This window comes from Microtus pennsylvanicus, chromosome 9, assembly GCF_037038515.1.
Source record: "Microtus pennsylvanicus isolate mMicPen1 chromosome 9, mMicPen1.hap1, whole genome shotgun sequence".
NCBI classification, from domain to species: domain Eukaryota; kingdom Metazoa; phylum Chordata; class Mammalia; order Rodentia; family Cricetidae; genus Microtus; species Microtus pennsylvanicus.
This window is the reverse complement of record NC_134587.1, coordinates 85,574,889-85,588,040: the sequence shown is the minus strand read 5'-3', so window position 1 is coordinate 85,588,040 and position 13,152 is coordinate 85,574,889. Positions and strand designations below refer to the sequence as shown.

The window sequence follows — 13,152 nt, the reverse complement described above, 5'->3', positions numbered from 1 at the left end:
CGTGCTCCGCCCCCTGGAGCTCGGCCGCCGCAGCCCCGTCTCTCGCAGGCCCCGCCCCCACCGGCCCCGCCCCCGCGCGGGGGTTTGAAGCTCAGTTCCCGCCATCTGCCGCTTCCTCCGGCCGCTTTGCATCACCTGAGGTAAATTTAGAGGCGTCTTTAGGCCGCGCCTGATTCCGGTTGCGCGAAGATGGGCGTTCTGGGCGACCATGCTATCAGTCGGAGCTCTGGCAAGTGGAAAATAGGGTTGCAATCACCCCTCACCCGTAATCTCTATTTCCTCTCACACCGAGGCCTTCCTTCACTTCCGTTCAACTCTCGGTCCCCATGTCAGAAGTCCCAACAACCTTACTGAACCCGGCACTGTTTTAGATCCTATTTCAGACCCTGACGCAGTGAAGCGTTTTTTGCATAATAAGGCAGAACGGGAGCACAGCACTCGGGGTCACATCTCAGGGGCTCTGGATACTCTGACGACAAATTTATCCCACGGGGGCAGCAGCTTGCTTCCACACGCTCTTGCCTGGTTGGATATAAGGGACCGCTGTAGTATACGTGGGTACAAGGGTGTCTACCGTTTGTTGGACACACAATCCGTGCTCCTTCCTTTCCAGAATACATTTCTTATTTTATTCATTTCCAGCAGGGGCTTATTAAAAAGGCTAAGTGGTTTGCTCTGGCGAAGATTCCAGAAACAAGCTGATCTATCATTATCCCTCCCCAAGTGAGTGAGGACCAGCCCTTTCCCAGTGGGATAAACTAAGCAGCAGGACGCATTTAATGCGCTAGCGACGCTTTCATGGAGGCTGAGGTTCACAAGGAAGGAACTGATTGAGAAACCCTGATCTTATGGGGTCCCCACCCTCCCTGTGTTAAAGGCTCATAACAAAAATGATACTTTTAGATACAGCTTGGCAGGAATTTTCTGACAAGTTATGTTGACTTTGTCTAAGGGCGTCTGTTAGAGCAAAACAAATGGAGGTGATGTCTTTCGTCTGATCCCCGTCATTTCTCTTCACATTGGTGACCCAGAGGGAGCCCAGAGTGTTCGGGGCCTCCTCACAGAGGAAGAATTCAGGAGAAGTAAAGGGGTGTTTTCCAGATGGCGGCAGCTGGAGTATGAGGGCTTCCCAAGTAGTGGAGGAGCTGGGAGCGGTTATTGCCTTCCATTTGGTGAGAAAACTGAACTGGAAGTATAGTAGATATCTATATATCTATATCTATCTATATATGTATATATTATAGTAGATAATCGTTTAGGGCCAGATTCTGCAGGGATCTTTAGACTTCATAAGATAGACTCCATATTAATAATACTGCGGATCAGTAACAAATGTTCCTGTGAGAAGCTGTAAAAGTGGCGTGGAGGTCATAAGTCTGGTAGAGTTGTACTGTTTGGGTGGGAGATCAGAGCAGATGAAAGGAAGCAAGAACTGCAACAGTGTATTGTTGCAGGCTTTTTCATCCCTTCTAGTAGGTCTTAAGGGCATTTGGTGTGGGAAGTCCTTCTCAGTGATTTAATTTAAAAAAAAAAACCCACGCCATTTTGAATGGTGGCAAACACCAGTAGGATTTGTAACACGAGACAGAAGCACCGGAACTTTACCCGGTAAGTCACAACCACATGACAATACACAGATTAATGGAGATGGGTTAGTTCTGGAGGTAAGAGCTAGCTAAAAATATGCTTAAGCTATTGGCCAAACAGTATTGCAAATAATATAGTTTTTGTGTGATGATTTCGAGCCAGGACGGTCGGGAAATGAACGAGCAGCCTCTGCCCACAGACATTGAAATATGACTTCTGTTCATAGGCAGAGTAACAAGTGAGGAGAGAGGAAATTCAGTCGTTTATATTTAATTTCTTAACTTGTTATACATCCTAGAAAGTAAGCTTACATAGCAATGTGTTTGTAAGTGAATTTTAATAGCCTGCTTTAAGGATGACCATTTGAGAGTGAATGCTTACAGAGCAGGAGCTACTGTAGAGAGGCATTGTCGAGTCTGGAAAAGGCGAGCTGGAGGAGTGTGCCTGAGTAGTTAGAGCCCTTGCGGCTCTTCCAGAGGATCCAAGGTTAGTTCCCTGGCACCCAACTCAGGTGGCTGAAGCCTCTTGGAGCTACAGCTCCAGGGGATCCAACACCCTCCTCTGGCTTCCAAGAACACACACACACACGGTGCACGTGGTATACCTTCACACAAATACACACATGTAAACTTACATGAATGAGGTAATAAGAAAATGTTGAGGAACTGGAGGGATGGCTTAGTAAGTGAAGTGCTGGCTGTATGAACATGAAAGCCAGAACTCATATCCCAGCCCCCATGGAAAATGCTTGGTATTGTGGGGAGATAGAGACACAGGGATTCCCCTGGAGCTTACTGGCCATCCAGTCTAGGTCTATCAATGAGCTCCAGGCTTAGTTAAAGACCCTGTCTTAAGAAATAAGATGGAGAGTAACTGAGGAAGGTACCTATCGTGTTTTTAGCCTGTACATTCATGCCTACATGTGGACCACACATGTGTACACAAACACATGAGTATGTATATTGTTCAGTATTTTTAAATAAAAGAACACCGTAAATACTGGAACTAGAGTATCTTCAGTAAACACAATACCAGAGGATCTAATCTTAGGGTAGAGGGAGAGGTTGGAGTTGGAATGGGATTTGACTGGTGTCAAGATGTTAAGAAACTGGAGTGTGAACAGTGGCCCATGCCTGTAATACCAGTACTTGGGAGGCTGAAGCAGGAGGATCTTTAGTTTGAGGCCAGTTTGAGCAACCATGGAACAGCCCATCTCAGGAAAAGGAAAGGAAGAAAGAAACCAAGAGCATAACTAAAGGAAGCTCCAGGTATACCTACACCTGTGTTGGTCAGACTTCTCATTGCTGTGACAGACGCCTGGCAGAATAACTCAATGGAAGAAGCGTTTATTTGTGCTTTAAAGTTGTTGGTTCATCTTGGCTGGGCCGGCTGGCGTGGTAGCACAGCAGTTTACATGGTGACAACCAGACCCCGGTATTTCCTCAGCTGGGCCCCACTTCCTACTTTTCACCACCTCCCAGCAGTACCATAGTAGCAGGAACCCATTCAGGGATTCATGGTCAGGAAGTTAGAGTGTGTGTGATCTCACTTCCTTTGACGGTGACTTCACAGACGCCCCAGAAGTGTTCTTTACAAACGTGGGCGTATTGAAATCAAGTCCAGTTGACAGTATTAATGATTACAGTGTGAATGAATGGTTACTGTAAAGCACCTGTGTGACGTCATACTACTTCCCACCCCCTGCACCCACCCAGTCAAGTTGCTCTCGGGAGCCAGACCATCCGCAGTCCTTGATGGACAAGTCTAGTAAACCCAGGCAGCTTGGTCAGCTTTCCGCCTCTATTCCGCTTTCCCTGCTCCCGCTAGGGATTAGTAAAATGACTAATCCTGTTTGCTAACGCCAACCCTTCCAGCTGTACGATTGCAGCAGACGTGGTTAAATACTGCGCTGGTGCCGAAATGAACAACAGAGCTCTAGAAGCCTGTGCTGTTAAATGCGTACAAGCGTTTTCCCGTGGAACTTGCAGTCCATTACCGAAAATAGGCTCTGAGAGGAAAGGAGCTGTGGCATAAGATTATTTAAAAGAACAGTAGTACTCTTTCCACACCAGGAATTGAAAGTATGTCTGATATGGTGTCATATTCCCCCAGAGGGCTGGGATGGGGGCTACAGTCGTCCCAAACCAGAAGGCCAGATACTGTCTGGTCTCCATTTCCTTGCTTTTGTCGCTCAGCCATCCTGCTCATGGGTCAGGCTCCAGTTGTTCTCGGACAGCTCCAGCTGTCACAGTTTCTAGCCGTGAGAACAATTCAGGGCCATGGGAGATGCTTAGCATTGCTTTCCCTCTGTTGTTTCCTCAGCAGGGTATCTTCAACGGGTTTTACGTTATGACTCTAAGACTTTCATGGATAGCATATCCCCACAGTCATACCAGGTTGTGTGTGTGTGTGTGTGTGTGTGTGTGAAGATTTTAGTACTACTAAATGTAAACACATATATGGCCATTCTTAGTTATTTTTTGACTCTATGATTCAGGTATGATTGCATTCTGTTTGTTGTTTTGGGGCAACAATATAATTAAGTTGCACAGAATAAAATCAACTAGATTTTTTGAAAGATAGCAGATTTTTATCTATATATGAATCAAATTAAAGTAAACTGAATATGGAGGAATCTTTCTTCTCAATTTTTTAGGGCTATTTTGTGTTTCTTTTCAGGGAATATGCCATTTGCTAATGAGATTGTGTCACTGCAAAGATTTCTGCTACAATTGAAGACAAGGGCATTGCCATAGGTAAATAATAATTTGCCCCTAAATGCTTTAGTATATTTTTCTGTCTCACTTAAAAACTAATGTATCTGTTTTCGTTTGAGTACATAATAGCATAGACAATACTGATGAAGTACCCCAATTTATCTAGTTTTGTGTAAAACCAGCATGAAACTTACTGATTTTAAAAAAAAATCCAACAGATTTATTTTTTTAAGTGGGTCTCTGGTTAAAGCTGGGCAGTTCTACATTCTGTCCTGAATTCATTTGGTTTAAATGTTGTATGATCTAAAATGTCCTAACTCACGTGTCTGATTGACTTTGGCTTCTCGGGAGCTGTCTTTGGAAATCTTCCTCACATGGCCCTCACCCTCTGATGTGTGCAGTTAAGTGGAAAAACGATGGTCCGCTACCCCTTGCTGGACTTGTGACGGCAGTCTCAGGGCAGGACTCCAAGAGAGCCAAGTCTGTGCAGAAGCACCTGATCTCTTATTTGTCAGTGTGACTTTGGCCCAAGCAGGTCATGTGGTCAAGCCCAGTGTGTGATTGAGCTTAGGTGGCAACTCAGCCTGGGAGAAGTAGCAAAATACAAAGTTTATAATGACGTACAAATGAAGCTATGCTTGGAGCAGAATTGCCATCCCTCTGTTGTGTTGGGAGGAAAGATAAGAACAGAAAGCTGACCTTCCACGATGCCTAGATGTGACCTGTACACTAAGAAATGATCACGCAGAAGCAGGGAGGGTCCAAGACAGTAAGCATCAGCTGAGCAATAGATTGGCTGCGTTGAAAGTCATAATGATACTGAAAACATTCACACGGGGCTTTGTAATTCATAAAACATTTTCATATGTCTTATCACAAGGTACAGGTACCGCCTAGAACATTCAAGAGTCAATTAATTCCAATTGTAATTGATTAACCAAGATTTCATGGAGTTTTCATTAACTTTGCCATAGCCCTAAGACTAGTAGAGGGAAGATCTGAGGATTTGTGGTGACCAGCTCTTTTCCTATTCTATGGAGAGACTTGTTTCTGCAAAGAAGAAAATGTAAAGCAAATAAGCACACAAGTGTCAGGAAGCCAGATCTGAGATTATACCAGGCAGAATAAATGCTAAACAAAGAATTAACATTTTTGTTTGTTTAGTACTAATTGACAGAAAGGTTGCTGAGGTTGGATTTATTCTCTCCCTGCTTCTGAGCCAACGATGAGGAAATGGGAATCAATGCGGAAGCAAATAGAAGAGCGAGCATCTCACTATGAGAGGAAGCCGTTGTCGTCTGTGTATAGACCGAGACTGTCCAAGCCAGAAGAACCACCCTCCATTTGGAAGCTCTTTCATCGTCAGAATCAAGCTTTTAATTTTGTCAAAAGCTGTAAAGAGGTGATTGCTTGATTTTGTTTTAAATCTTTGCTAACACTCAAGGTTTGAAAAAATTATTTGTTATCATTTCAAATCAGATACCCACCAAGAAAACACAATAGTAACCTTGATAGCACAGGGCTTATAAAAACATCCCTTTGAATTCCTTAACCACTTAATATGTATTTTAGTAGTGAAAATAATGATATTTCGTTTTAGTTTTACTTTATGTGTATAACTGTCTTTATCTGCATATATGTATGTGTCACATCATTCAGTGTTCATGGAGTTTAGAAGAGGGGTCAGAACCCCTGGAACTGGAGGTATAGATGGTTGTGAGGCACCATGTGGGTGCTAAAAGCTGAACCTGGGTCCTCTGCAGAAGCAGCAAGTGCTTTTAACCACTGACCCATCTCTTGGCCAAAGAATGGCATTCATTATCTTGTTTGTAAAACTGTGGACAGGGTGACAGCACTGGCGTGGGAAATGCTGGGAGGGAGGATGAGCATATTCCCAGCACATTCAGCAAGCGAGAGGACCTGCTTAATGTGCACCAGCCTTACGAGGAGCATGGAGGTCAAGCCCAGAATTAAATTAACCAAGCAATACACATCATGTTGCCTACTGTTTGCTTGTTGTTCTCTTATGGAATATAAAGACAAGTGAAAGATAAGATGCATATATAAAATGTAACTTGGGCCAAATGCCCTGTGGGTAAAGGCACCTGCTGCTACCCCTGATGACTTGAGTTTGATTCCTGAGACCCACTCGGTAGAAGGAGAGAACTGATTACCTAAAATTGCCCTCTGGCCTCCACATGCACGTCCTGGCAAGTGCATCTCCCCGCCCCAAACATCCCACGCATATATACATAAATATAATAAAAATATTTAAATAGTTTAAGTATATATTGTGATTACGATAATCGATTCTGTATAAAAATACCAAGTTCTTCATATTGGAGAGAAATAACTTTTTTTTGTGAGTAAAAAGATACTTATGCAGATTTCCACAAAATAGGAGACATTGGAAAAACCTTCTTACTCATTCTGTGTAAACCTAATTCAGGCATCAGGATTTAAAATTTATACACATTTGAACTTACTCTTTCCAGAACCAAATAGGGATACACTTGCCACTCACCAGTGTAAAGTTTATTTCAGAAAGCTTTTTCCTATTCTGAGATTTGATCCCAGGTCCTCACATACGCTAGGCAAGTGCCCCACCATTGAGACACAGCCCCAGCTCCCCAAAGAGCTTTAAGAGTCAAGCAACAGAGTTTTTGCATGATTTCTCATTTCTGAAAATAGACTCACCAGCTATGTCTAGCTATAGGGACATACAATTTTTGTGCGTCCCTGAATTAGGAGCCTCCTGTGTGCTGGATTAGCAGAAGTTCCTGATGCAGCAGCTGCGAGTCTCCATAACTTAAACATATTTAATCCTGTCTACATTTCTGTAGGAAAGGAGAACTTATTAATATATTTTAGTTGAAGTAGTTTATGGTAGTCTGGAGGTTTTTGTAATTTTGTCAAAGAACTCTAAACTAAGAGATGAAACTGTCTTAGGTTAAATGAGAGTAAGAGAATTAAGGATGGACTTTCTCCTTTTTCAATTTTATTTTTTAATCTGGAAAGTATGTCTGTGTCTTACACGTGTATCTTGTCACTGATTTAAAACGGGGGCTGAAGAGATGGCTCAGTGGTTAAAAGTTACACGTGATCCAGTGCCCTCTTCTGGCCTCCGAGCATGCCTTGCATGAGTATGGTACACAGAGAAATACCACACATGCAGGCACTTACACATACACATAAAATAAAGACAAAAAATTTATTGTATGAGTATTTGCATAACTATGTCTGTGTACCACATACATGCAGTGCCCGAGGAGGACAGAAGAGGGCGTTAGACCTCCTGGGACTGAGGTACAGACAGCTCTGAGTTGCCATGTGGGTGCTGGGAATTGAACCTAAATCCTCTGGAAAGAGCAGCTAGTGAGTGCTTTTACCCATTGAGCCATTGCTCCAGCCAAAAAATAAAGAATTATTTTAGATGCACAGTTTTTAAGGGCTGGAGAGATGACTCAGTGGTTAGTAGCCCTTGTTTCTCCTTCAGAGGGTGCAGGTTTGAGTCCCAGCACCCATGTGATGTCTTACAATCATCCACAACTTCAGTTCCAGAGACTCCAGTGCCACCTGACGTCTTGGAGACCAGGCACACCTATGGTATGCATACATACATGCAAACCACACACTCACACCCATGAAATAAAATAAATAGATTTAAAAGAAAAAAAATAATGTATATAGATTTGAGATAACATGGGTGTGGTAACTCTCATTTTTAATAAGTTCATATTCCAAATTTTGAATGGCAAAAGTCTTTATGAACATTTATTAGTTACAGCTGAACTTAGATTTGCTTGTTGTAAATTTTTCAAAAATTATTTTAAATTTTATATAGAATGTTCACGTTTTTGCTTTGGAGTGCAAAGCAGGAGACGGACAGCGCATTTACCTTGTAACGTCCTATGCTCAGCTTTGGTTTTACTACAAGTCCCGGTAAGTAGCGGAGCAGCGTAATTACCTAGAGTTGGGTTTCCATTTTTTGTTGAAATTAATTCATGCCAAACTGGTGTTCAGATCTTGGCTACATGATTTGGAATTTGTCTCAGGGTTACTATTGGTGTGGTGTAACACTAAGACCAAAAACAAGTTGAGGAGCAAGGGGTTTATTTGGCTTACACATCTACATCGCTGTTCATCACTGGAGGAAGTCAGGACAGGAACCGAAGCAGGGCAGAAACGTGGAGGCAGGAGCTGATGCCGAGGCCATGGAAGGTTGCTGTTTTCTGACTTGTTTCCTATGGCTTGCTAAGCCTGGTTTCTGTTAGAACCCAGGACCACCAGCCCAGAGATGGCACCGCCCACCAATGGCTGGGCCTGCCCTGTCAATCAAGAAAATGCCCTACAGGCTTGTCTGCTTAGAGCCCAATCGTATGGAGGCATTTTCTCAGCCGAGGCACCTGCCTTCCAGACTGAAGCTGAGTCAAGCTGACATAAAACTGCCCAGCTTATTACTCTTTAACCTTTAGAACTGAGTTCTGAAGTTCCTTTTGAAAAAGATGGTTACAGTACTCACAGAAGCTAATGAGACTCATTTATCTTTCTGGTAGTCATTGACTCCAGTGTATGTCATTCGGAGATTCCATATTTGACATCATTTTTTTAATACTTAATTTTCTTCTTTTTTATCTTTTTATTTTTTGAGACAAGATTTCACTAGGTAGCTCTGGCTGGCCTAGAACTCACTATGTAGACCAGGTTGGCTTTGAACTCACGGAGAAAACCCTGCTTCCCTCTCCTGAGTGCTGGAAATAAAGGTATACAACACCGTGCCCTGCACACATAATCTTTTAAACGTTTTTTAAAGTTCATTTATTTATTTTATATGCATGCATGTGTGTATGCACGCGTGTGTGTGGTGTGTGCGTGTGTGTGTGTGGTGTGTGTGTGTGGTGTGTGTGTGCGGTGTGTGTGTGCGTGTGTGTGTGTGGTGTGTGTGTGTGGTGTGTGTGTGTGGTGTGTGTGTGCGTGTGTGTGTGTGCGGTGTGTGTGTGGTGTGTGTGTGTGGTGTGTGTGTGTGGTGTGTGTGTGCGGTGTGTGTGTGCGTGTGTGTGTGTGGTGTGTGTGTGTGGTGTGTGTGTGCGTGTGTGGTGTGGTGTGTGTGTGTGGTGTGTGTGTGTGGTGTGTGTGTGCGGTGTGTGTGTGCGGTGTGTGTGTGCGTGTGTGTGTGTGGTGTGTGTGTGTGGTGTGTGTGTGCGTGTGTGTGTGTGCGGTGTGTGTGTGGTGTGTGTGTGTGGTGTGTGTGTGTGGTGTGTGTGTGTGGTGTGCGTGTGCGCGTGTGTGTGTATGTGTGCATGTGTGTGTGTGCGTGTATGCACTCACGCACTTGTGGACAGATGTACCATGGTGTGCAGGTAGAGGTCAGAAAACAGCTTTTAGGAGATGGCTTTTCATTTTCTACCATTTGATATACCTGTTATATTAATCTGTTTCTCAGATTTGAGTGATATATGGAAAGGGGAGTAAATCAATATGACTCAAAATGTTTTTATTATAATGTTATTTAAGTTATTTAAGTAGCTTCAGTTATCAAACTAGATTTAGGTATGCTTGTATACATGGAAGCCAGGCAAAGGTAAATGAAGATTTTTGTTTGATTGTTTGCTTTGGTTTGGTTTTTTTTTTTTTTTTGTTGTTGTTTTGTTGTTTTTTGGGGGGGGGGCAGGGTTTTTCTGTATAGCCCTGACTTTCCTGGATTTACTATGTAGACCAAACTGTCCTCAAGCTCAGAGATCCACCTGCCTCTGCTTCCTGAGTGATTGGAACTTAAGGCGTCCACCACCACACCTGGTCCATAGTGGTTCTTAATACAGTGTGACTGATGGTGTTTTGTTGAAACACAATCTCATCTTGGACTGTAAATGTAGCGCTGTCACAATGTACGTGGTGGTACCCACAGGACTGTCTGCACTGTGAGTGTAATTCTATCACAATGTATATGGTGGTACCCACAGGACTGTCTGCACTGTGAGTGTAATTCTATCACAGTGTATGTGGTACCCACAGGACGACTGTCTGTCTCATGATGATGTACTTCCATCATTTTTCTTTTTAAAAACTTATTTATTTTTATTTCTGAGTATGTGTGAATGCCACATGTGTGCAGGTGTGCAGGTGTGCAGGTGCTGAGGAAGCAGAAGATGTCAGATCCCCTGGAGCAGGTGTTACAGGTAGTTGTCAGGTACCTGACATGGGTGCTGGGAACTGAACTTGGGTCCTCTGGAAGAGCAGTAAACTGTCTCTTCAGCCCTTACACCCTAACTTTTCCTGTTTAAACTTACTACAGACTCTTTATTTGTAAGAGTAGAGTATAGCTAAACTTCACGTTTGTGTTTCTGACTCAGCGCCACTTCTCTCATGTCTGCAGAAATTGGGCAATTATTGACTTCTAGAGATGCAGGGTTTTTTTTTTTTACTTTTTAAAAATCATTATTATAAAAAAATAAAAATCATTATTTTAAAAACATATTTATGGAGATAAGATTTTAATAAAGATTTAAGCATTGGACCAGAGAGGAGAGAGAGACCGAAATAGGAAAAGGACAATTTTCACAGTTAAAAGAAGTAGGTGAAAGTGTCTCAAGAGAGAATTTCCTTTTCTAAAATATTTTAAAAGGTGTGGAAGAGATTGCTCAGTGGTTAAGGACACTGACAACTCTTTCAGAAGACCTGGGTTCAATTCTGAGCACCCACATCTGACACCCTCACACGGACATACATGAAGAAAAAAAAACACCAGTACATTTGAAATAAAAATAAATAAATTAAAGCATTTAAAAGTGTCTTCCTGAGCCAGGCAGTGATGGCGCATGCCTTTAATCCGAGTACTGGAGGCAGAAGCAGGTGAGTTCAAGGCTAGCCTGGTCTACAGAGTTCCAGGACAGACTCCAAAGCTACAGAGAAATCCTGTCTTGAAAAACAATACAAGACAAAACAAACAAAAAATTGTCTTCCTGGGGCTGGAGAGATGGCTCAGTGGTTAAGAGCATTGCCTGCTCTTCCAAAGGTCCTGAGTTCAATTCCCAGCAACCACATGGTGGCTCACAACCATCTGTAATAAGGCCTGGTGCCCTCTTCTGGCCTACAGACATACACACAGACAGAATGTTGTATATATAATAAATAAATATTTAAAAAAATTGTCTTCCTAATGAAAATATAGAATTTAAAAATTCCCACAGAAGATTCATGGATGTGTGTGTTTCTGGGATTCCAGTTTGAGAAAGAACATTCTTTTCTTAAATAATATTTATTCCAAGATGACAGCAAAAGCAGCAAATGGAGAAGTTAGACCATATCAAGACATTCGTGAGTGAAGAGCAGTGCAAGATTGACCTGATTTGCCAGCTACAGTTTTCTAAGTGCAATTGCTAGCATCATTTTGTCAGAAACTCTAATACTGTGAGCCACAGACTTATTGTTAGCAATTGTCTTTACCAGTTTATCAATTCATAATTATACATTCATAAAGCACAATGGTCACTATTCTTGAGTACAGGACTAACTCCATGTTCTTAAAGGTGTAAGATATGTGGGCAGGTGAGGTGACACAGTTAGTGAAGGTGTTCACATGCAAGTCTGACCACCTGAGTTCAGTCTTTGGAACTCATGATGGAAAAATAAATGGCTTCTGCAGGTTGTTTCCTGACTGTCACACCTCCAGTGCCCTCTCCCTCACCCCAATAATAATACGTTTAAAAATTGACAGTGTAAGCTACAAATCTAGTAATTCTGAATTATTCAATTTAGGAAAACTCTCTTGCATTGCTATGAAGTTATTCCTGAGAATGCTGTGTGCAAGCTTTATTTTGATTTGGAATTTAACAAACTGGCCAACCCAGAAGCTGATGGGAAAAGGATGGTTGCGTTGCTCATAGAGGTGAGTTATTCTCCCACTTCTGTAGTCCCTGGCTCCTCTGGATGTCACACGTACTCCATACTTCTCCTACTTTTCCTTGCTATTTCTTCTAACATTATTTCTGTGAGTAAACTATGAAACCAAATGAAGATTCAATTAATGCCCCGTATTTTTTTTAATTACTGTATCTAATTTAAAAAGCTGAAATAAGTGACAATGTGAAAATTGTTTAACTTCACTGGAAGTATAAAAACTTATCTGTAGCAAAAGCCAGATAAAGCAAATCTCACCTAAAATTGGACAGTGAGATGAAATTCGGAGAAATTTTGACTGAAAGTGTTATTGGAGGTTTTGAACTGGTGGGAATTTTGGAAATTGTATCTGCACCTTTATGAATAAAAATAATTAAGACTCGAAGAGACCAGAACGTATTTGGATGCTACAGATAGTAACTGGGGAAACCTAGAATACAAATAGTTACATCTGTTTTCATCTAAGTAGTGTAGTGCTAATATTTAATTTTTTTATTTAGCTGTGTCAGTAAAAGGAAATTTTATGGACTTATATATTGATGCGTTTTTAAAAACTTAAGATTGCTTTGCCTAAATTGTATGAAAATTGCATTGACCATATAGCCTCAGAGTAGGTTTTAATATTTTTTCTTTTGAATGTTAACCATATGAAAATTTTATGAAAAATAATTTTATACCTTGAAAATGTATCTAAATTTGAATATTCTTGCTAAAGGAGGTCTGCTAATTTCATTAGATCTTTGCATATTTGACTTTAAGTTTACATGAAAGATATTTGTAGAAACCTGACTCTGAAGCAAAATAAACATGTAAAAATCTCCAAAACAAACAAATCATTTTATTCTTAAAATAGCCACTGAAGACTCAGCCTAAATACGTTGTTTTATTGTAGCTGGTAAATTGTATGGGCTGCTAGTGGTGGTGGTTGGTTGCGTGTATGCACATGCGTGTA

At 41.8% G+C, this 13,152-nt stretch overlaps 1 protein-coding gene across 2 annotated transcripts in view; it reads left to right on the top strand.

Moving 5' to 3' along the window:
- Positions 1 to 47: 47 nt before the first annotated feature.
- Positions 48 to 13,152, top strand: part of Primpol (primase and DNA directed polymerase) — a 35,569-nt gene continuing 22,464 nt past the window's right edge. Inside the window, exons 1-5 of one of the 2 annotated variants that reach the window (XM_075986747.1) lie at positions 48 to 140; positions 4,267 to 4,343; positions 5,469 to 5,706; positions 8,149 to 8,246; positions 12,060 to 12,189. In XM_075986747.1, the coding sequence (XP_075842862.1) occupies positions 5,530 to 5,706; positions 8,149 to 8,246; positions 12,060 to 12,189 (405 nt within the window). In that variant the 5' untranslated portion in view covers positions 48 to 140; positions 4,267 to 4,343; positions 5,469 to 5,529. Of the gene's footprint in view, positions 141 to 1,970; positions 2,074 to 4,266; positions 4,344 to 5,468; positions 5,707 to 8,148; positions 8,247 to 12,059; positions 12,190 to 13,152 lie in introns of those variants that run through there. The other variant, XM_075986748.1, reaches the window with a different exon arrangement.